Source organism: Balaenoptera musculus, chromosome 5 (assembly GCF_009873245.2).
Source record: "Balaenoptera musculus isolate JJ_BM4_2016_0621 chromosome 5, mBalMus1.pri.v3, whole genome shotgun sequence".
NCBI lineage: Eukaryota > Metazoa > Chordata > Mammalia > Artiodactyla > Balaenopteridae > Balaenoptera > Balaenoptera musculus.
This window is the reverse complement of record NC_045789.1, coordinates 74,035,182-74,059,981: the sequence shown is the minus strand read 5'-3', so window position 1 is coordinate 74,059,981 and position 24,800 is coordinate 74,035,182. Positions and strand designations below refer to the sequence as shown.

General features: G+C 37.8%; 2 protein-coding genes across 3 annotated transcripts in view; both read left to right on the top strand.

Annotated features, from left to right (window-relative positions):
• Window positions 1–1,558: 1,558 nt before the first annotated feature.
• SLC30A9 (solute carrier family 30 member 9) overlaps window positions 1,559–24,800 on the top strand; it is a 73,302-nt gene continuing 50,060 nt past the window's right edge. For both annotated transcript variants that reach the window (XM_036852605.1, XM_036852604.1), the window contains exons 1-2: window positions 1,559–1,795; window positions 11,775–11,927. In XM_036852605.1, coding sequence (XP_036708500.1) covers window positions 1,684–1,795; window positions 11,775–11,927 — 265 coding nt within the window. In that variant the 5' untranslated portion in view covers window positions 1,559–1,683. The remainder of the gene's footprint in view (window positions 1,796–11,774; window positions 11,928–24,800) is intronic.
• LOC118895481 (transcription initiation factor TFIID subunit 13-like) lies at window positions 21,411–22,813 on the top strand. The gene has a single exon (XM_036852606.1). It carries the CDS (start codon window positions 21,456–21,458, stop codon window positions 21,828–21,830), a length of 375 nt encoding a protein of 124 aa, XP_036708501.1. The 5' UTR covers window positions 21,411–21,455; the 3' UTR covers window positions 21,831–22,813.

The following is a 24,800-nucleotide window of genomic DNA, read 5'->3' as shown; positions in this document are numbered from 1 at the left end:
ATGGCATCTGGATGTCAGTTTCTTTTATAGAGTCAGAGAGGGAAGTAAAGTAAAAAGGCAGAATAGAGAGGGAGAGGTGGGAAGGAAGTAAAGTAAAAAGGGCCATCAGTCTTGCAAAACTTCTCCTGGAATGCCCAGCCTCGGGGAGGGGATGTGTTAATTTCTTCTTTCTTGCAGCCATTCACAGGTGAGTAAGGTTCCCTGAGGCAGGCCATCATGTACGATTTTAATAACAAAAGCAACGAAAAGCAAAGGCTAAAGTCAAAGAAACAGATCCAACATGGAGTCAAAATCGGCTCTTCCCTGTTACACTAGCTGGTCTAAGAATTAAATTAATATGAGACAGATTAACAGGAGAAAATCAAACAAAAGTTTAATAACATGTATACATGGGAGAGACCCAGGAAAACTGACTAACTCTCCAAAACGGCCAAAACCCTCACCCTGAATACCATCTTCAGCTAAAGAAAAAAGAGGATGCTGGGGGTAGTAGTTCGGGACTTCCAAGGGGAGGAAGGCAACTGGCAAGGAGACAAAAAAGCAAATGTTTGGTAAACAAATGTTTGCTGGGCCCACAGAGACAATAGGCCAGAGAGGAATTTTAACAAGCCGACTTTGCTACTTTCCTCCCTGTCTACAAACCTAGTTTGTACTACAGTTATCTATGGTGATAGCTGCCTTCTTGGAACAGGTTCTCTATCTATATTCTTTTAGGCAGGGGAAAGGTCAAAGGTGATGAGTCTTTTGGGCCTTAAAAAAAAAAAAATCAGCCTAAATTAATTCTCTTGCCAAAGAAACTCATTTTGGGGTGGCATATTTTGCTCCCCTACAATAGCTAGGGTGGTCAAGGCAGGCCTCATTCCAGTTTGAGCTAAGACGTGAATGAGCATGTCAGATAAACAACACAGTTAATGCTTGGTGAATATTGTTCTCGTCTCTTTCTCCCTGGGGCCAGACTGACTCCTGTTTGCATGTCTGCACATCTGCTTTTACCCAGACAAATCCTGAACGTATAAGTCTTAGTATTGTATATTACAGACAGGAATCCGAGGTTCAGACGTTACTAGGGCAAGTTAACTGATTCTGTGGGTACTTGCCTTCACGGTAATGGCTACACAACGCTGTTGTGATATACTGTGTTCCAGGTTCCGAGGGCACTGAGGACAAATTAGCCTAGGCTTGGGCTTATCCAGAAAGGCTCTGGAGAGGGAGAGGCTCAGAAGGCCACTGTCCTTCCTTCCCACCTTACCTCCCATTTCCAACACCATCGCCCAGGATCTGAGCCCAGAAAAAAGACAAATAGGCAGAGCACTCAACGGCTGTCACTTCTCCCAAGGCTTTCCTGGCGGTTAAGAAGCAAACAATTAACTTGTAGATACCCAAGCAAGGTGCAGAAGTAGTAGCGCATTAAGACAAGGTGAACACGCCAAACTTTCTGCGCAGCCACGCCCTCCCAAGCTAGTCCGGGGCAAGGTCTCGCGATTCGCGCTCCGCGCGTACGTCATTTCCGCTGCCTCCGCGGCCAGGTCTTTAAATAACGTTACCATTTCCGAGTTCGCTAAGGCCGCCTGCGGCGGCGCAGGCGTCGGTGTTCGGTAGTGTCCGGTCTATGGAGTCAGTTGGTTTCGGCGGCGGCGCGGAGGTAGCAGGCGGTGTCCGAGTGGGGGCCTTTGCCCCGCCAGGATGTTACCGGGCTTGGCCGCCGCCGCCGCGGCCCACAGATGTAGCTGGTCTTCCCTGTGCCGGCTCCGCCTGCGCTGCAGGGCGGTAGCCTGCGGCTCCAGCGACCTCCAGGGTGAGTGTGCTGCGCCGGCCTCTGACTCCGCGGAAGCCGGACTGGAAGACAAGGCCGGGCTCGGCGCCGGGCGCCTAGCCTCGGGAGTATGCCGCCTTGCCCTTTCCCAACCCCAGAACTTTCTTGTCGGGCCTCCGCCTTTGCAGTTCAGCCTGCCCAGCCGGCGGGGGCCCCTACAGGCCTCCCTGATCCTGCTCTCGCCTACGGTCCTAGCACGGCCCCCGCGGGCATTTGGGGGCAATTCTCGGGCCGGGTCGCATCCGTGAAACGGACCACTTCGTTTCAGATAAAATGATACGTGAGCATCGCAGTGCCCGGCGGTGACCGCCCGCCTCCCCGCGCAGGCAGTGCGAAATTGCTGACTCCACAAAGTTCCAGGGTCTTTTGAGCTCACCGCCTTACCTTTTTTGAGCACTTTGACCGAATAGATTTTCTTACCCTGTTCCTTTTCTCGTACTCCCAACCTGTGTTATTAAATTTTCTAAGGAGGAATTTGGGGGTTGCTACGCAACATTTACGAGTCATCCTTTAAGATGGGGGTATGACCATCCTACAATTATTGAATGAGCCCAGTTCGGTTGAACAATCTTTTTGGTGAAAAAGTGTCTACTGGAGCTGTAACCCAGAAAAAAGTGGTTATCGGGAGGTTCTATCCCTCTTTTTAAACAGTCTTTTCTGACTCAAATTTAAATTGACAGTTTACAAACTAACCTTGAACTTGCAAGTTTGCAGGCTTACCTCCGTTTTTGCCGTCATTGGCATGCCATAGGTTGCTTGACACTTGCGAACTGTTAGGAACAATGAGGGAAGAGACAGAACCAAATCCACGCCTGATATAATCTCCCAGAGTCTTGGGGATGAAAAGAGTATTTACAGAAACATTTACCCAAAATTTATGTTTGAAAAAACTTGTAGCATGTTTGTGACCTTGCAGTAGAAGTTGGAAGTCGTAGTCATTCAAGTTTATAAGTAACATAAGCTAAAATAATGCCTATGCTGTGCAATTATTTTAGAATATGGTCCTATCTTTTATTTGCAATAAATGTAAAAGCTGGCTCTTAAAATTTCGCAAGGGTTAATTTTAACAGCACTGTTCTTGGCGCTTTTTGGTAGTGATAAAAACGTGTTAACTGTGGAGTTTTCCTATAATGGAAATGTACCTGATTCTCTTGTGAACAAAATGATTCATCTGGTTGTACTGTACTCCAAAATCCCCAACTAAACTTTCTGGCCTAGTTGCTTTTATTGACCAAGCAGTTTCGGCATTTTACACTTAAATTACGTGGAGTGGCTGTTGAATTTAGTCTAAACTGCCCTTTAAGAGTGGGTAAAAAGAAGTTGAAATAGTGTAATTTGTAATCCATTGTTCTCTGTCGCTGTCAAGTCGAAAATTATGTGCTCTTTGTCTCATCCCTCTGTGAACTACAGATAATATCTATCTCACCAGTCGGAATGACTGAAAAGTTGTTTGCAGTGTTTATTACCAAAAAATTAAAATGTGCTTTCATGCTTAAAAACAGTAGATGTAAAAAATAACCTTGTTTGTGCAAATTTAGTTTCAAAAATACTGAAACAGTTTTTAAAAGGGCAACCATAATTATGATAAAGCTTAAAAACTTTATTTAGAAAAAGAGTACTAATTTAGAAAAAGAGTACTAAGTACTCTTTAGTACTTAGTACTAAAGAGTACTGAGTACTAACTAAAAAGAGTACTAAGTTGGATGCACTTATGAAGAAAATATTTGCAGAACTTTTGGGAAAAAATTCTAAAAAATATTTTTCTTTGTCAAGAAATAAAGTTTAGTTTATGCTTCTAAAACTGCTGTGTGGCTGGGAAAAACTTATAAAGAATAAGTCGAGGAGGAAATCTTGAAGGAAACAACTGCTTCATTTGCATACTTAAAATTGAGAAATGTCTGTGGGTCAGACTAACACTGAAAACATTTAAAGGCAAAAAGGAAGACAATATTCTAGAGCAGCTCTGTCCAAAAGAAATATAATGCGAACCATGTATGTAATTTTGATTTGTCTGATAGCCATAATTTAAAAATTAAAAACAGATGAAATTAATTTTATTAATATATTTTATCCAGTATATTCAAAATATTTCAACACGTAATCAATATAAAAATTATTGAGATATTTTACATTATCTTTTCTTACCGTCTCTGGAGTCCAGTTTACACTTACAGCACATCTTAGTTCAGACTCCACATTTCAAGTGCTCAGTAAACAGTGACTACTGTATTGCACAGTGCACTTATAAAGTTAGTGTCTCTAATTTATAAAGAGTTTTTACAAACCAACGTACATTCCAGTAGAAAAATGGGCAAAGGAAATGAATGCTTTCATAAAGCCATTCGAGTAGCCAATAAAAATGCAAAAATGTTCCATACTTAACTAATAAGCATAGAAATATAAGTCTAAAGGATTTACTACTCATTGTCTCATATTAGCTAAGTTTTTCATAGTGATTCTTCATATTGGGGGTGCAGGAAAGCAGGAACTCTCTTACTGCTGATTGGGACATATAGTTAGTTGAACAGTGTTTTGGAGGTCAGTTATTCTTTATGTTAAAAATAACTTTAAAAAAATAATAATAATAACTTTAGGACTTCCCTGGTGGTTCAGTGGTTAAGAATCCGCTTGCCAACGCAGGGGACACGGGTTAGAGACCTGGTCCGGGAAGATCCCACATGCCACGGAGCAACTAACCCCGTGTGCCACAACTACTGAGCCTGCGCTCTAGAGCCCGCGAGCCACAAGTACTGAAGCCCGCGCGCCTAGAGCCCGGGCTCTGCAACAAGAGAAGCCACTGCAATGAGAAGCCATGCACCGCAACAAAGAGTAGCTCCCACTCGCTGCAACTAGAGAAAGCCCGCTTGCAGCAATGAAGACCCAACGCAGCCAAAAGATAAATAAATAATAAATAAATAAAACCTTACTTTAAAAAAAAAGAACTTTAAAGGTATATGCCTTCTCACCCAACAATTCTATTTAAAGGGATTTGCTTTCAAGAAATAATCAGATACATATTAAAGTCTGTGCACAAGTTTATTATTAATAGTAGTAAATAGGTAACGTTTACAGTTAAGAAGAGTTGGAAGCGTTATGGTACAATTATTTTATCTTTATAAATTTATTTATTTATTTTTGGCTGTGTTGGGTCTTCGTTGCTGCGCGCAGGCTTTCTCTGGTTGCAGTGAGTGGGGGCTACTCTTCGTTGCGGTGTGCTGGCTTCTCATTGCGGTGGCTTCTCTTGTGGAGCACGGGCTCTAGGCACACGGGCTCAGTAGTTGTGGCTCACGGGCTCTAGACCGCAGGTTCAGTAGTTGTGGCGCCCGGGCTTAGTTGCTCTGCGGCATGTGGGATCTTCCCAGACCAGGGCTCGAACCCGTGTCCCCTGCATTGGCAGGTGGGTGCTTAACCACTGCGTCACCAGGGAAGCCCTGGTACAGTTATTAAGGGCTGGTGATAGATGCAAACATTTTTTTAAAAAAATCATAATTTAGAAGAATATTTAGTGACATAGGAAAATGCTCTTGAAACTAGAAAAAATGTAGTAAGAATATATACTATGATATTACCAGTGACTTTCTCTAGAAAAATTTTTTTATTAACTTCAGTGTTTTTCAAATGATCTACACAAACATATACTTTTAAATAATAAAAATATTACTTAGTTTCTCTAGTAAATACACCCTTTTTAAAAAAAGTTCTTTTGGCTTTGCATAAGCACTTATTTTATTTTTTCATGTATTTATGTCTTGCCTCATTTGACAATGATTTGAGATGGGAGGATGCTCCTTTAAGGACTACATGCCAAATCAACAGATACGTGCTTTTGCTTAAGTCCGAGATTAATAAAAGTATAGTTTTAAAATAAAAATATAGAAATTGACCTTTGTATTTTTTAATTTCTGTCTGCAATCTGCTAGTATTACCATACGAAAAGTAGAGTGGGAATTTAACCCCTTAAATAACTAATAGGAACATTGACAGTTATAAAAGACCATTTTGGCAGGCTGACAGCATGATTCTGTGTACTTCAGGTTAATAATAGGGTTACCTGTAAAATGAGGTTAACCACGGTATGTACTTCATAGGGTTTTTGTGAGTGAGGATCATTCAGGAAAGAGGTGCCAGGCATTGTAGTTGCTGGTGGTGCAGTACTGAACAAGACAGACACAGTTTCCACCTTTTCTGGAAATGAGGAATGAGAAAACATATCTAAATGCTATGAAGGAAATAAGCAGAGTGATGGGCTAGAAGGTAGCCAGCAGGGGCCATTTCATTAGCTATGCTGGCCTGGGACTCCAGCTTTTCTGAGGAGGTGGTGACTGAGCCAAGGCATGAAAAGTGAAAATGAGCAAAGCCAGCTGAACATCTGGGGCAAAGAGCAATACAGGCAGAGCAAATAGAGACCCTAGAGACTAGACTTGTGTTCAGGAGCAGGAGGAAACGTGCTGTGGCTGGAGTATGGTTGGAAGGGGAGGGGTGTGTGAAATTAGATTTGGGAGGTATCATAGCCTTTTGGGTTGTAGGTTTAAAAAAAAAAGGAAGTGTTTTAAAAATATCATTCTGACTACTGTGTAGAGAATGGATTGGAAAGGGAAGAGTGTAAATAAGGAGATCACTGGGGGCTATTAATTAGAGTTACCTGCGCAAACAGGATTGTGGTTGGGCCATGCTAGTTAGCAGTGGAGATGGAGAGATGTAGATGGCTTTGAGGTATGTTTTGAGATATAAATTATAGTGTGATAATACAGGTAAAGCATTTTGTACAGTGGCACTTGGCAAATCCTTAATGTATTCGATATTTTTTTCCCCTTTTCCTAAGCAAATATTTACAAGAATTAAGCAAGGCAGTAGAGTTGGTGTGCCAAGATGCAGTGCAGGAAGTTGTATATTCTTTACATACTCCAAAAAAAAAAAAAAAGGATTCCCTATTGCTTACTCTGTTCTGGTGAAAAATCACATCGGCAATAGTGCTGAAGGTTGAGCCACCTGGTCTAGGTCACCCTTTTGCTTGCCAGATGATTAGACATAAGAGGGATTTTCCTGCATTTTTTGTTAGCTGAAAGCATAAAAGTAAACTAAAGATAGTCAGTGTGTTACTATTAGCAGTATAATATTTGAAATAATTTAACAATGGATGTATTTTTAATTTAAAATTTTAGGCATTTGGGGAAAATACAGAAAAGTATAAGGTATAGAGTAAAAATTATGCATAATCCAGATATTTCACCAGTAGCATTTTTGAATAGTTGAAATCAAGCTGTATTATTTTGTCTCCTGCTTTTTTTAATGCAACATCATGATTCAGTTATACACACACACACGTATATTCTTTTTCAGAATGTATATTTTTCAGAATATACATATATATATTCTTTTTTAGATTCTTTTCCATGGTAGGTTATTACAAGATATTGAATGTAGTTCCCTGTGCTATACAGTAGGTCCTTGTTGTTTATCTGTTTTATATATAGTCGTGTATATATGTTAATCTCAAGGTCCTAATTTATCCCTCCCTTCTTTTCCCCTTTGGTAACCATAAGTATGTTTTCTATATCTGTGAGTCTGTTTCTGTTTTGTAAATAAGTTTATTTGTATCATTTTTTAGATTCCACATATAAGTGATATCATATGACATTTGTCTTTCTCTGTCTGACTTACTTCACTTAGTATGATAATCTCTAGGTCCATCCATCTGCAGTGGTCTCTCTTTCTTTTTTTTGTTTTTTAAAAAAATATTTATTTATTTGGCTGTGCTGGATATTAGTTGCGTGCTGCAGGGTCTTCATTGCTGCGTGCGGGATCTTTAGTTGCGGCATGCCGGATCTAGTTCCCTGACCAGGGGTCGAATCTGGGCCCCCTGCATTGGGAGCACGGAGTCTTAACCACTGGACCACCAGGGAAGTCCCTGCAATCGTCTCTTAAGAAAAGAGACTGATCTCTGGAAGACTTAGGTGTAAGTTTGTCTCTGGTCCTGAAATTAGCCTGAAGCAAAACATTTCAAACCATTAAGAAATCTTTTTGTTTGTTTTTAGTTATTATTATTGCAGAAGCAACATGCACAGTAGACAGAATTGTCAGTTTGCATGGGAGAAAAAGAGTTTTTTGTATTGTTGTAGTATGAAAAGGCTAAATTTCCTCCAAAAGCCAGAGTAAGTGGTAGGTGACAAACAAGATTGGAGAGAGAGGACAAAGGGTGATCAGTAGCAATGTTATTAGGAGTTGCAGAGGCAGTAACAGTAAAATAAAAGCAGAGAAAAGTGATTGTTTCGATTAGACTGATAAGATACCAGTAGCTCTGCAGTCTCGATGAACAGCCTTGTATATGCAGCAAGGAGAAGTTCCTTGTCCAGGCCCATAGCGTAGTGAGCACCAAACTAAAGACTAATCTGTACCATAACATAGCTTATTTTAGAAGTCACCTTGAAGAAAGGGTATCAATGGTGGTTAATTTTTTTTGCTGTCTTTCTGCTTCCTAGAATTAATTAACAAATTCAGTAATTTATTCAACAAATGGTTGCGTTTCTACAACATGTGTTAGGTATTCTGTTTGTTTTATTGAATCAAATGTGGTCCTGTGTATTTTTTAGAATATAAAATGTTAAAGGTAGAAACATATTCTGCAATTTCTGTGTAATTTTCAATCTTGTATTCATGGCAAATGTGTACTTTTAAAGTTGATACCTAAAATTCTACTAAAGTTAAAAATTAATTACTTTTTGAAACGGTGAGCAAGGAAGCTATCAAGATTACTAAGATAGTGTCAAAGGACACAGGAGTTGGGAATCCCCTGGCGGTCCAGTGGTTAGGACTCTGCGCTTTCACTGTTGAAGTTAAGGGTTCGATCCCTGGTCAGGGAACTAAGATCCCACAAGCCGTGCGGAGAGGCCAAAAAAAGAAAAGGACACAGGAGTCAATTTGAAGAGACCCCTACTGGCCCAAAATGGGATGGACAGTTTGGACATAAATCAGGATAATGACTAAAATGGATTGATATACATCAAATAATGTTTAAATCTATGGAATCATAATGATACATACACATGCAAATTATTGTGTCACTGTTGTAGGATGGCAGGTAGTGAACTCATTATTTTGAGAACTGGTGAATAAAGGGAAAAAATTAAGCATTCAGCCTGACTTTCCTATATGAACTATACTGCTGGATAACCAAATACATGAAGGGAATTTTCTCTTTGTAGAAGTATTCTGACTAAAAAATGAAGTGATAAAACTATAATATCACCATTTTGTAACCAGCTAAGGAATAAATGATTCTAGGCATTGAACAACAGCAGACACTATCACAAATAGAGACAACCAAATATTATGTGGCTCCTGGTTAAAGAACACATCACCACTTAATCAAGTAGTGTTGTCCTAATAAAAAGGAACCTGAATTTGGATAAAGCCTTTATATCCATCGATTTATAGAACACATAGAAGTACAGGTTAAACAACACCATGGGAATTAAATCAGTAAAATTCAGACTGGAAAACAACCAGGACAAAAATTTGGTATGAACTGCTGGTTTCTTCAATATAAAAATTGCTCTAAAACACATATCCTGTAGAAAAGAGACTTAAAAGACATCTCAGTCAATTGCAGCATGTGGACCAAATTAGGATCTGTTCACATACACAAAAATTATGACTTGTAACAGTGGAAATTGGAAATTGAGGATATTTGATGATATTAAGGATTTTTTTTTACTTGCAATGGTGGTATGGCTATGTTTTAAAAAGTTCTTATCTCTTAGAATGCGTACTGAAATATTTATGAATGAAACTACTTTATGTCTGAGATTTACATCAAATTAATATGTAGGTGGGGAGATGCTGGTGCAGGCAGAGATGAAACAGGGTTGGCCATGAGTTGATAATTGTTGAAGTAATGAGTATGTGTACGTTTATTGTACTGTTTTTTTCTACCTTTGCATATATTTTTGAAATTTTCTGTAATAACATGTTTTAAAAATTAAGGAGAACCTTGAAAAAGATCTAGGATCAAGTCATGAAAACATTGTCCTCTTCTGAGGAAGGATTTTTAGACTGTAGTAATCCCTCTTTAAACACCTTAGCACAGTCTCTATAGAAGTGTTTCATCAGTGGGTAAATAAAATGTTGGTGTCATAGTGTTTTTGTTAGGTAATAATCACAAAAGATATTTTGAATAGGGCTGACAAGTCGGAACACCAGTGGCTGTGGTGAAGAAGATGCTTTCCTGGAGGGTGGGTTTCTTAGGAGAATTCGCTTTAACCCTTTCTTCACTAATTAATTTTGCTGGTAGGCTACATATTTTAATGTGCAAGAAGATACATTGTTATATTCACTTTACTCAGCCTTTAATAAGTAGAGGCAAATGATCAAAAAAACATACTGGGGGACTTCCTTGGTGGTGCAGTGGTTTAAGAATCTGCTTGCCAATCAGGGGACACGGGTTTGATCCCTGGTCCTGGAAGATCCCACATGCCATGGAGCAAGTAAGCCTGTGCACCGCAACTACTGAGCCTGCGCTCTAGAGCCTGTGAGCCACAGCTGCTGAGCCCATGTGCCACAACTACTGAAGCCCACGTGTCTAGAGCTTGTGCTCCTCAACAAGAGAAGCCACCGCAATGAAAAGCCCACGCACCGCAACAAAGAGTAGCCCCCACTCGCTGCAACTAGAGAAAGCCTGTACGCAGCAAGGAAGACCCAACACAGCAAAAAATAAATAAATAAATTTATTAATTAAAAACAACAACAACAACAAAAACATACTGGGCCTTCAACAAATATTTGCCAAATAAGTGAAAGAGTAAGGTGGCATCAGAAAGTTTTTGAAGCAAACAAGTTCTAAGCCTGGAATTTGAGTGAATACTTATGCTGCCTTATGTCCCTCATGCTTTTCAGATTATCTTCAGTGTTCACAATAATTGATGTTCCTGATGAATTCTCTGAGCCATTAAAAAATTTATTTTTCTTGATTTTGGAAGGAAATCTACACATGCACATACATGAATTAACATTTTGGGAAGATCATTATTAAGCAGTTAGAAAAGTTTCAACCCTTAAGTGCTTAACCCTCCACTCTTGGAGAAACTTGACTGTTTCTAATGATATAATTTCATTACTTCACCTAAAACTTTAGAAAATATATAAATTATACCTAAACAAGATTTTCGAGTTTTAAGTACTCAGCGTAAAAAAATAAAAGCAAGAGGGTCACATGAGAGTAGAGACAGATAGATTTACTTTTCTACCAGTTGGATGCAAATGTGGAATATATTTTCCTTCTGTATTTCAGCCCTCTAAAGCTCACAGTCAGCCCAGATGCAACAGCTAAAGTGCTTTGTAATTAGTCTTCTATTCTTCCCTCAATTAGAATTCCCATATACTGAGAAATCTCACCAAATGTTGATCTAATTATCTGATTTAAAAACATCAGTGACAGTATGAATGACTGATTCATATAATTCACATATTGATTGTGAAATGAAAGATGACTCAATCTCCAGCTAGCAGAAGGAAGATGCAGGGTAGTTTTGAGTAGGACACACTCCTGACCTTCCCCCTCTCAGAGTTCTTATTCTGAAAAGTACATTATGCCATTTTTTTTATCATGCAACCAGCATACAAAATAAAGAATCTTTTATATGCCGGAGACCTTTCAGAACAGCTGAATAATACGAATATTTTGATTTTATATAATTTTAAAAGTTTCCATGTAAATAAATTTGCAAAGTAGGGGAAAAAAAGGAATATTTTCTTTTCCTTTACAAAATATAGACCCTGTATACCTAGGGCTCAATGAAACACCTCCACGGAAAGGGTGGCTTAGCATTGTGCATTTGGCTATTTAACAGGATGAAAGTTTTACTGTTATTCTGTAAAATTATTCTCTTATCATAGGTATGTTTTATTGGGTATAAAAACCCTTATTATTAGTTTGTTTGAAATTTAAAAAATTTTTTTCTTTTAGAATGGCAGAATTTAGTGACATTTGGAAGCTTTTCAAATATTGTTCCCTGTTGCACACTGAATCAAGTAAAGTTGTATTCCACAAATGTTCAGAAAGAAGGACAGGGATCACAAACTCACAAAATGGAAAAAGTACCATCATTTGATGAAGCAGGTATGTATAAATCTTTTAAAATAGTTTTTTTCTGTATACCGGGATAGTTTGCATAAGATTATTTGTTCCTTGAATGTTTTATAGAACTTACATGTAAAACCATCTGGACTAGTGTTTTCTTGGTGAGGAGTCATTAAACTACTAACTTAATTTCTTTTAATTTTTCTATTTCATTTTGACTCTATTTTGGTAAGTTCTGTTTTTTTCTAGGAATTTATCCACTTCAACTAAATTTTTAATTTACTGACATAAAGTTCATGGTACTCTCTGTATACTTTTAGCAGCATATGTAGTTACACCCTTTTTTCCATTCCTAGTGGTGTTTGTCTTATTTTCTTGATTAATTTTGCCAAAGCTTTGTCTATTTTATTATTTTTCCAAGTAATTTTTTTTACTTTATATCATATGTTTGTCTCTTATTAATTTCTACTCTTACCTTAAATATATTCTCCTTTCTGCTTCGTTTGTATTTACTCTGTTACTCATTTTTTAACTATCAGTTAGCTATTTTGCTCATTAATTTTGAACCTTTCTTTTCTAAAGTAGGAATTTAAGCCATAGTAACTCTGATGGTAGATTTGACATTCTTTCTTTTAGTTTTACCTAAAATTTTGCATTGTGTGTTTTGAAGCTATGTTGTTAGATGCATACACATGTAGAATTGTTACATAACACTGATGAATTAGACCTTTTATTGTTATGTAACAACTCTTTTTTTTTTTTTTTTTAGTGACATCTCCACCAGATTTCATTGGTATTTGCCTGGTATAATTTTTCCTGTCCTTTGGCTTTAACCTTTTTTTGTCCTAATTTGATAATCTTTGTCTTTTAACTGAAAGTTTAGTCTGTTTACATTTACTGTAATCATCGATATGTTTGGACATATTTCTGCCATTGTATCATGCGCTTCCCTGTGCGTTTTTTTTTTTTTTAAATTCCTTTTTTACCTTCTAAAAAAACCTTTTTTTTTCTCATTCCATTATCCCCTCTCCCTCATACACACAAACAACACACACTTGCTTGGGAGTTATATACTTTATGTCTGTACTAAAGTCTAAAGGTAATTGAAAAGTTTACTTTCCTTCTGAAAAGTACAAAGAACTTAGAATGTTTTAACTCTGGTCACCCCCTCCGAACTTACATGTGATTTGTTTGCTAGTATTTTGTGTCTATTCTGCTCTCTTTTCCTTCTATAAAATAAACATTGCTATTTGTTTAAATTTATCTAAAATCTTTGTTAACCATCTTTTCTTATTTCTCTGCTCTTTCTGTCTGATGTAGAATACATCCTATAGAAATTCCTTTAGGTGAGGATCTTTCATGGTAAAGGCACATTTTAATATCTTATTCCATTGTCTTTTGGCTTTCACTGTTGTTGTTGAGAAGTCAGATATCATGCCTTTGTTTCCATGTCTTTTCTGTTTGTCTGCTTTTTAAATTTGATTAACTTTATTTTGAAAGTCTTTTTCTTTGGTGTAAACTGTAGTTTTACTATGAAGTGACTAGGTGTGTATTTCTTTATATTTACCCTGCCTGAGATTTGTTGGGCTTCCTGGATCTGAGAATTGGCATTTTTCTATCAATACAATTCTGTAATTCTACAATTCTCTGTCACTGTCCCTTGAAGTATGTATTACCCCCTCTCATTTCTCTTTTATCTCCTTTTGGAACTCTAGTTAGAAATATTTTGGATCTTCTTGCTTTATTTTCCCTGTCTCTAAACCTCTCTGACATACTTTGTATTTCTTTATCTTTCTGGCCTGGATCCTGGATTATTTCCTTAGGTCTACCTAGTTCACTAATGCCCTCTTTAGTTGCCTCTAATCTGCTGGTTGGTACATCTGTTGTGTTTTTAATTTTAATGATTATATTTTTCATTTCTAGAAATTATTTCTATTTTTCATCTTGCTTGGTTGGTCTCTTGTTCCTTGCTTATGTTTTCAAACTTCTCTATTATTAGGCGTATTAAACATAGCTATTTTATAATCTGTGACTGAAAATTCTGCTATCTGAAATCTTTTGGTTCTTACTGTATTATCTTTTTCCTCTGTTTCTTGCTCTCTCATTCATGATGCCCTATCTGTTTTTAAACTGAGAAGTGTTCATTTTCCATGTAGTTTTATATCTTGGAACTATTTGATGTCTCTGATTGAGGATGTGTTCCTGCATAGAGAGTTTGCGTTTGCCTCTGTTAGCTGCTGGGGACACAACTTGGGACCACATTAAATTAAAGTTAGCTTAAGATTTTTGGACCACGTTGGTAGCATGAATTCAGACTATAAACTTGTGTGAGCTGCCTTATCCTTAGGATTTTCAGGGGAGTTTTTTTCTTCTCCACTATGTGACACCAGAGTAGGTGCAGGCTTGCTTCCTTGCTATCCCCTTCGCTGTGTGTTTTTGCTAGGTCACCATAATGCCAAGTGTCTAGCTTTTTTTCTGGGTATCTCCTGTTAGACTCTCCATCTTTAGCAGAACCTAGTTTTATTCTTTGTTCTCCCATGCCCCTTGCAGCTGTGGAAGTAGAAGCTCAAAGAATGAAAGCTTCAACAGAAATCATCGGGAAAAAACTGGCTTTGGTCTGCTCTCTTATTCTACAGAGGTCCTGCTTTCCCTTCATTTTTGCCCTCTTCACATCATTTTGCTAGCTTAGCAATGCATTTGAAAAGATTTTTTTCTAGTCTGCTGTGCAGCATTAAAAAGAAGTCCTTTATTTATTCATTAATTTATTCAAGAAATATTTATTGAGCACTTTTTATATGGCAGCAAATGAGAATGACTCTCTGAGCTTATATTCTCTTTATTACTAAAATAGAAAATTAAGCAAAGAAAGTATAGTAAGTACTGTGATAGAAGAAATACTGTGTATTTCTAGGAGGGACACCTAACTGAGTCTTGAGTGGTTGAGGAAGGTTTCCATAGGAAATGATATCTAATTAGTGACCTGAAAGTAGGCATTGGTGTGATGAATGGTGGAGAAAAAAGGTAACACTGCAAGTAACTTACTGTGACTAGACTAGTGAGTAGAGGACCTCGTGGTGAGCTTGGTAGTTTTGAAAGTACAAGGGGTGAAACTCAGGAGGTAAACAGTAGTCAGATTAGGGTTTTGTTCAGGAGTTTGGGCTGTTTTGTAGGCAGTGGGAATCTATTGGAGTATTTTAAGTAGAGGAAGTACTTAATCAGACTTAAGATTTTAGAAAGATAAGTAGATGCAGACTGGAAAACAGATTGCAAAGGAGGGAGACTGAAAACAGTAATACAAATGAGGCTGTAGTCTAGGTTAATGTCAATGATTTTTTTAAGGGAGTAGGTGAACACAAGAGATTTAGGAGCTGAATAATTAAGACCTGTTGATTGAATTTGGGGGACTGAAATAGAGGGTCAAGTAAAGGACAGTGCATGGTTACTGGATTGGATTGGGTGATTGTGTCGGTGATTTCATTGATTTCTAAAATTAGGGGACTTCTCTGGTGGCGCAGTGGTTAAGAATCTGCCTGCCAATGCAGGGGACGTGGGTTTGATCCCTGGTCTGGGAAGATCCCACATGCCGCAGGGCAACTAAGCCTGTGCGCCACAACTACTGAGCCTGTGTTCTAGAGCCTGTGAGCCACAACTACTGAGCCTGCGTACTGCAACTACTGAAGCCCGTGCGCCTAGAGCCTGTGCTCCGCAACAAGAGAAACCACCGCAATGAGAAGCCCACGCACTGCAATGAAGAGTAGCCCCCGCTCGCCGCAACTAGAGAAAGCCCGTGTGCAGCAATGAAGACCCAACACAGCCAAAAGTAAATAAATAAAATAATTAATCTATAAAAAAATAAAATTAAGAATACCAAAGCTGGAGTATATATTAATGAGAAGGTGAGGATTCAGTCTTGGACATCTGAATCATAGGTGCCTCTGGGGCATCTTAACAGATGACTAGTAGGCAGTTGGTTATACTACTTTTCTACTGTGAGACATGATCTCTTGGCTGGATTACTGCAGTAGCCTCTCCCGGGGCTCCTTGCTTCCATTCTTACTTTCTCATTATATTTCAGCCAAGCCAGTCTCCTTTTGGTTCTTAGAAAATACCAAACTTATTCTTGTTTTAGGGTGTTTGCCCTAGTTGCTTTTTCTTTCCAAGATGCCCTTCTTCATGTGGCTGACCCTTTTGGTCATTTACATCTTTTTTTTTTAATATAAATTTATTTATTTATTTATGTTATTTTTGGCTGCGTTGGGTCTTTGTTGCTGCGTGCGGGCTTCCTCTGGTTGTGGTGAGTGGGGGCTACTCTTCGTTGTGGTGCATGGGCTTCTCATTGCGGTGACTTCTTGTTGTGGAGCACGGGCTCTAGGCTTGCAGCTTCAGTAGTTGCAGCACTCAGGCTCAGTAGTTGTGGCTCGTGGGCTCTAGAGCACAGGCTCAGTAGTTGTGGCGCACGGGCTTAGTTGCTCTGCAGCATGTGGGATCTTCCTGGACCAGGGCTCGAACCCATGTCCCCTGCATTGGCAGGCGGAGTCTAAACCACTGTGCCACCAGGGAAGTCCTGGTCATTTACACCTTAAATGACATGTCAGCTCTGCATACCCAGTCAGTCTTTAATATTACACTCATTTTAATTCTCTGTGTAGCTAACACTTATTACTGACTGTTACTTTCAGTATCTGCTTTATTTTTCTCCCCGTTTCCAAGCCTCGTGATAGCAGGAACTTCAGTGCCTAGAGCAGTGGTTTGCACATAGTAGGGGTTTAATATTTTGTAAATAAGTGAATGCATAGAGTTCTAACCTGGGGATAGAGATTTAGGACTTAGCTACACCCAGGTGGTAACTGAAGTCATGAGTGTGTTTGAGACAGTATAGGGAGAGAGTTTAGATTGGGGAGATAAGAGCTAGTACAAAATCCCTAGTGAGTAAGGGACAGGTGGAAGAGGAGGAGCTTGCAAAGAATGCTTGAGGAGGTGCAGTCTGGAGAGGTAAGAGAAAAGCCAAGGAGAGTATGGTGTTAGGAGAAGAGAGTATTTGAAGAAGAATAATAAACATTTCAAGACTGTCTTTCCTATAGTTGGATGTCTTTCACCGGGAAGATTTTACAGATTCCTTGAGAAACCTGTGTTTATGTTTATGATACCTGTTTTTCATCCTTTTCGCTAAGCCTCATCTTCTCTTGGGCTTACTATGCAGTTTTAGCCAGTTTCTTCTCTTTTCTTTGTGGTGATGGAGAACTGCTGGGGTAAATATTGATTGAGAGTTTGATATTAGAGGATGAAGGAATGGAGAGTGTCATGAGTCCCTAAGTTCCAGAAATAAGCATATTTATTAGAACGTTGAGATGGGAGAAGAAACAGGTGATGAAATAATATAATTAAAGGTAAAACATGTTATAATGCTCTTCTGAGGTGAACATGGACTCAGGCAAAAATATTTAATGTTGGTTCCACTATACAAAAGGCTTGAAATTGAAATCTGTGACTAGGTTTCTTTTTTCTCTGCTGACTGAAATTAAGATGTTAGTTTATTTTATTATATTAGGAGTACAGTGTTTATTGATGGTTTTATTTTGGGCTCAAGTTTTCAGAATTTGCTTAGGCCAAATTAGACCTTGTTAGCCATCAGATAGACGGCAAGTAATTGCTTGATTGAAAGATAATTTGTATATTTAAGAGTTTGAGATTGACTTCTGAATAATTCAGATCACATGATAAAGTCAGAAACAGCTCATTAAGAGGCAGAGACTTGCTAAGGAATCCTTAAGTTTTTAAGGAGCATTCAGAGGTTTTAAATTTTAGTAAAATCAGTTTTAATTTTGCTAATGACAGCAGATGTGTGGCAAACAGCCAGGACTTGAGCTTAAAACAAATTTCTAGAGATACTCATGGATAGAATGTCTGGTTACTTATTGAAATCATAAAGATTCTACTCCAGTGATCCAGTGTAAGTTTATTAAGATGGTGGTGTACAAAAAAAGTATTCATACATGTGTTTGAGCCATCTACTAGCATTTCTTGTTTGTGATTCTTTTTTGCTGCACTGGGTGGCTTGTGGGATCTCAGTTTCCCAAACCAGGGACTGAACCTGGGCCATGGCAGTGAAAGCCCAGAATCCTAACCACTAGGCTGCCAGAAACCTCCCTGTGATTCGTAACACTATATAATTAGTAATGTCTAGACAGTTTGTGGTGAGAAGAATATCCAGAAGTATCAGTTTTAGAGCAACTTATTTTATGTGATTTGTTTGAATGACTTTGATCGTTGTAGAAAGGAGGGTTGTCTGTGAAACTTTAGACAGTAGATTTCAGTTGTTCAGACACTAGGTAAGTGTTGAAAGCTTATTATTCTACCACCCTGTCCCTTCACTTTTCTCTGCCCAAGGCTCTATTCCCCAAAACAAAATTTTTAAGTAATTGATATATAGATTCTGTAGATAAAGATGCTTTAGAATTAGTTTGCTGTGTAGGTAGACAAAAATAAAATATCAGTTATTTAACTGATCAGTGTCAAATGTTATAAGCCATAGTTATTAATTAATTAAATAGAAGTGTTTTTAAGCCTTTTTTTTTTTTTTTCTAATATGCCATCATAACCTACTTAGGATCTGATGAATAGTTAAAATAAAGCCTTTTTGGATTTTCTGTACGTTTTAGTTATCAAAACATACCATGTTGGAAGGAACCTAAGTGTCCATCGACTGAATGGATAAAGAAGATGTGGCACATATATACAATGGAATATTACTCAGCCATAAAAAGAAACGAAATTGAGTTATTTGTAGTGAGGTGGATGGACCTAGAGTCTGTCATACAGAGTGAAGTAAGTCATAAAGAGAAAAACAAAACCGTATGTTAACACATATATATGGAATCTGAAAAAAAAAAAAAAAAAGGTTCTAATGAACCTAGGGGCAGGACAGGAATAGAGACACAGACAAGGGCAGGACAGGAATAGAGACACAGACGTAGAGAATGGACTTGAGGACACGGGGAGGGGGAACGGTAAGCTGGGACGAAGTGAAAGAGTAGCATTTACATATGTACACTACCACATGTAAAATAGATAGCTAGTGGGAAGCAGCTGCATAGCACAGGGAGATCAGCTTGGTGCTCTGTGACCACCTAGAGGGGTGGGATAGGGAGGGTGGGAGGGAGATGCAAGAGGGAGGGGATATGGGGATATAAGTATACATATACTGATTCACTTTGTTATACAGCAGAAACTAACACAACATTGTGAAGCAATCATACTCCAATAAAGATGTTAAAAAAAAAAAGAGAAAAAAAAAGTACCATGTTAAGTCATTTCCCCAGTGGCTTTTGCTGAAAAGTAAGAGATATACTAAAAATTACATGTAAGAATTTTTTGCTTTTATTTCAGAGAGTTTTGCTTTTGTTAATGCCTATTCTGTTGACATTTAATTTATACATAAGAGCATTAAAAGAAGGGAAATCAGTGGATAGGGAGAAATTCTGATCAAGATAGCAATAGCGTTGTTGAATGAATGCTCTGAGGTAATTGTTCTGCTTCTCACTTATTGGAGTGATAGACAAAATATACAAAGAGAAAACTGAAGGAGTAGTTGGACTCAAAAAAAGGTATGTTATGTCCAAGAAGCGGAACAGAACATGCCAGGCTCTGGGTTTGTAAGCAGGCACTGGCAGCCAGGAGTTTGGCTTGTTTGGGGTAATGGATCTCTAAGTGCTCCATGCATACCCGGGTATTGGAGTCAGACTCACTGCATGAACTTAGCCACCCACCCTCAAACAGGAGGCTGAAGCTAGCCTCTTCCATTTGTTACCTGAGGTTCTGTCTTGTAGGAGGCTGTTGGGTAGGGAGGCAAGAGGAAGAACGTGAACTGAAACCTGCTGTTTGCTGGCTTGGAGACTGAACTGAGGGGTCGGAATTTCAAACTGGCAGTGTGAGGTCTGGTTCAGGACAGAAGGGTCAGATTGAGTTCTGGGCACTAGAGCATGAGGAGGAGAGTGAAAGGATATATCCTTCAGAATAAGTTTGCAAATTCTAAAATTTAAAAGTGCACGAAGGATCATATTGCAATATATAAATGAATCGAATCAATATGTTATATACCTTAAACTTACAAAACATTATATGTCAGTTATATCTCAGTAAATCCTAATGCTAAGAAAGCCAGCAAAATCAACAATCAAATATGAGTTAACTCCAGATGATGTTAAAATAACAGCCTGAATTGCTTTATTTATTTATTTTTATTAATTAATTTATTTATTTTTGGCTGTGTTGGGTCTTTGTTGCTGTGTGCAGGCTTTCTCTAGTTGTGGCGAGAGGGGGCTACTCTTCGTTGCGGTGCCCGGGCTTCTTATTGTGGTGGCTTCTCTCTTTTTTTTTTTTTTTTTTGGTGGCTTCTCTTGTTGCGGAGCAGGGGCTCTAGGTACGCGGGCTTCAGTAGTTGTGGCTAGCGAGCTCAGTAGTTGTGGCTTGCGGGCTCTAGAGCGAAGGCTCAGTAGTTGTGGCGCACGGGCTTAGTTGCTCCGCGGCATGTGGGATCTTCCTGGACCAGGGCTCAGACCCATGTCCCCTGCATCGGCAGGCGGATTCTTAGCCACTGCACCACCAGGGAAGTCCCCAGAATTGCTTTAAATAAGTTTAATATCCTCAAAAGAATAAATGAAGTACTCATATTTTGAAACACAAACTGGCAGAAATAAAAGCAGAACAAGGAAATCTGGGAAAGAGCCAACTATAGAGCTTACAAATGAAAGTGTAATCACTAAAGTAAGAATTTAATAAATAGCCATAGTCAAGTAGAGAATTAGTAAATTGAAATTCACCCTGAATGAGCATAGGAAAGCAAAAAGATTTTCCAAGAAAATGAAAAAGCTTTAAAAAGGCATGAAGCTCTAGCCTATATTTAATAGGCATTTCAGAGAGAGAGAGAGAGAGAGAGAGAATAGAGAAATGGTGGAGAAATTATATATAAAGAGATAATGGATGAGAATTTTTCAGAATTTGAGAAAAACAAGGATCTTCAGATCAAAAATACACTTTTAGTACTAAACAGGGTAAATGAAAAGAAACCCATAGATTTCAAAACTGAAACAAAAAACAACCCAACTTAAAAGTTTCCAAAGAGAAAGTCAGCCTGCTATCAGTACAATTGTTGCTCTCTTGAAGGAGACTTTTTTATCTGCAACAATATGCAGAAAATAAGGGAGGAGTGATTTGGAGTAATAGCCATGAAAGGGTAAGAAGAAAAATAAATGTTACCCTAGAATTTTATACTTGTCTAAATAATCATTCTAGAGGGAAGGCAAAAATAAAAACATTTCACATATATAAAGATGACTATCATTTACTACTAACCTACCCACATTAAGAAAAAACTATTCAAATATGTATTTCTATAAGATGCAGAGTAAACTCAGGGAAAGAAGCGTTGGGATATAAAAGGGACAGTGAAAAGCAAGAAATGGATAAAATGTGTTGGTAAAGTTAATTATTGATAGTAAAAATAATAAACATTTTATATTAAATGCTAAAATTTTAGTCAAGAGTAATAAGATAGGGCTGGCTGCTGGGATGGCAGATGAAGAAGAAGACCCCACCTTTGAGGAAGAAAATGAAGAAATTGGAGGAGGTGCAGAAGGTGGACAGGGTAAAAGAAAGAGACTTTTTTCTAAAGAATTACAGTGTATGATGTATGGGTTTGGGGATGACCAGAATCCTTATACTGAGTCAGTAGATATTCTTGAAGACCTTGTCATAGAGTTCATCACTGAAATGACTCACAAGGCAATGTCAGTTGGAAGACAAGGTCGGGTACAAGTTGAAGATACCGTCTTCTTGATTCAAAAGGACCCAAGAAAGTTTGCTAGGGTTAAAGACTTGCTTACTATGAATGAAGAATTGAAACGAGCTAGAAAAGCATTTGATGAAGCAAACTATGGATCTTGACACCTTTTGTACTTTCTGAAGCTTCATTATTTTCTGGGGAAACCATATTTAATAACTATATTTTCCACAGTAAGGTTCTGATATCTAGCCATGTCAATGAAAGATAGAGAACCACAAAGTTTTCAGTCTTTATTTTCATGTCTTCAATTTTAGAGTGTTATTTGAACCTTTAATTGCCTGCCATTATATTACCATACTTTGAATTACTTACTGGATTTTAATGACCACAGGTACGTCAAAGTACCTTGCAAACCATTCAGTTCCTTCTGATTTTTTGCCATTGTAGGCTGTACTGTGGCTGTTTAATATGTGAAATCTAAATGGTACCTTTGATAGCTAAGACATGTGTTTCATGTTTCTAAAGTTTTTAGATTACAGTAGTCTAAGTTATTAAAAGATAGTGAACTGGTTTGTGTTTCTTTTAAGGAGAAAATGATAGAAAATACAGCCTTTTTAAAGAGTGTTTATTTGTCTTAAGATAATTTGTTTTAATACTCTTCTTTAGATAATGAGTGATTTTTTTTATTTTAATTTTTTTATTTTTTGAGAAACTAAAAGTTTCCTATGAGTGCTTCTGTGTTGGAAGACCTATTTGATTTAAAATCTTTGGGGCTTATACTGTTTGTCAGGTTTTAAGAGAACTCATTTTCCCAGGTCAAATTAAAGCTTCTAAATATAAGTTTTCAGTAGCAGGAATGGCATTGCTGAAAAAGCTGATGGTAGGATAAGCATTTGGGGTAGTGTTTTATTAAGATATTTGTTAGTACTTGTTCATTGTGGAAATGTGTACTTGACTAAGACCATGTGTGGCTATGGAAACCACTTTTGTGGTTCAGCATATACAGGTTTTGTGTGTATTTAACTTACTGTATTATTCTTGCACTTAGCGTAAAGTAAGGATTTAAAATTGCATTTAAGGGGATCATTGGATATTACTGTTTGTGAAACTGAATGTTTTGTGTGCTGCTTATAAACATTATCTATGAATCAGTACTTAGGAAAATTTTACTTAACCTATCAATATAAGGAATAAAGTATGAAAAATTAAAAAGATTAAAAAAAAAAAGAGTAATAAGATAGAAGAAGTTTTCAGTGGTTAAAGGTTTTTTTCTTGTTCAGAGGAAGGTAGAGATGGGGAATGACTTAACAGATGGTTAGAAAGATTTATAGGAAAGTATGTATGTTAAATTTCTAAATGGAATCATGAAAACAATAGAACTATAATCTTATAAATTCGAAGCCAGCATGGGCGTGGGGTGAGAGGAGGATATAGAAAACTTTATGAATCTAACAGATGGCAGGATAGGCAAAAGAAAAATAAAAACAAAGGAAAAAAAGGATGGTAAGCTGAAGTCAGACAATAAGGTGGCAGAAGTCTAAATCAGGTAACCAAGTAGTCAGTCAGGTTTCATGGTGTTGCCTATCATTTATATATACTCATATTCTAAATATGTAGAAATGGTTCATTTCTATTTATTTCATCATTTCCACCTCTATATAAAATAAAATCAATATTTCCTTGATTCCATTCTCTTTTCCAGCTCTTACTGAAAGTCCAGATATTGCTTTCACTTCCTCATCTCCCATTCTCACCTCAACCTGTTGCTCCGTCCCTACTCTTCCTGCCGAAACTGCTGTTGTCAGAAGGTTGCCAGTGATCTTCATGTTGCTGATCCAGTTTTCACTTCTATCCTCTTTTCCCAAAAATACACAAATATGTATTTATAAATCAATTATTATTTTAAACATAGACGTAATGTAGGAAAGTGGTTAAGAGAGGAGACTAATCGAAATGACTTGGGTTTCAATCCTGACTGTACTTCCATGTTTAAAATACTAGCTGTGTGACTTTGAGGGAAGTTCCAAAACTTCCTGAATAAGATGAAGATAATAACAGTACTTACCTCAGAGCAGTTCTGTGAGGATTAAATGAAATAATGCATGTAAAACACATAGTGTACTGTATGTGGCACATGGTAAATACTTAGTAAATGTTAGCTATTGTTAATAAGCTCCAAAATGTTATATTATTGAATGAAGATATAAATATAATAAGAGAAAAGGTTTTAAGGGTGAGATTTTTATTACAAAATGTTTGATACATATAAAAGAATACATGCTATGTATATGTAAGTTAGAAAGCATAATAAAATCAACGCCTGGGAATTTACCACCTAACCTGAGAACCTTGCATTCTTTTGTTTTTTAAACTTTTAATTTTATTTATTTATTTATTGTTTATTTGGCTGTGTTGGGTCTTCATTGCTGCATGTGGGCTTTCTCTAGTTGTGGCAAGATGGGGCTACTCTTCGTTGTGGTGCACGGGCTTCTCATTGCCGTGACTTCTCTTGTTGCGGAGCACGGGCTCTAGGTGCGCAGGCTTCAGTAGTTGTGGCTCGCGGGCTCTAAAGTGCAGGCTCAGTAGTTGTGGCGCACAGGCTTAGCTGCTCCGCGGCATGTGGGATCTTCCCGGACCAGGGCTCAAACCCATGTCCCCTGCATTGGCAGGCGGATTCTTAACAACTGTGCCACCAGGGAAGCCCCTATTGTATGTATTCTTTTGTGATTTACTTTTTTCATTAAAATTGTTTGCTATGATTTATCTTAATGGTGTATGTGTCTAGTTCATTAATTTTTATGGAGATAATTATAGCATCTACTTTTGGGGGTTGTTGTGTGAATTGAGTTGATGCATGTAAAGTGCTTAGGATAGTGCTTGCTCAAAGAAAGATAGCCATTATGTTTATTCTTCTTCACTGCTGTATGAATTTTTTTTTTTTAATTGGAGTTGCTTTACACTGCTATGTCAGTTTCTGCTGTATAGCAAAGTGAATCAGCCATACGTATACATATATCCCCTCTTTTTTGGGTTTCTTTCCCATTTAGGTCACCACAGAGCACCGAGTAGAGTTCCCTGTGCTGTACAGTAGGTTCTCATTAGTTATCTATTTTATACATAGTAGTGTATAT

Bases quoted from the DNA above. Each gene is read 5' to 3' on its own strand.
- LOC118895481 (XM_036852606.1), top strand. From the start codon at position 21,456: ATGGCAGATGAAGAAGAAGACCCCACCTTTGAGGAAGAAAATGAAGAA.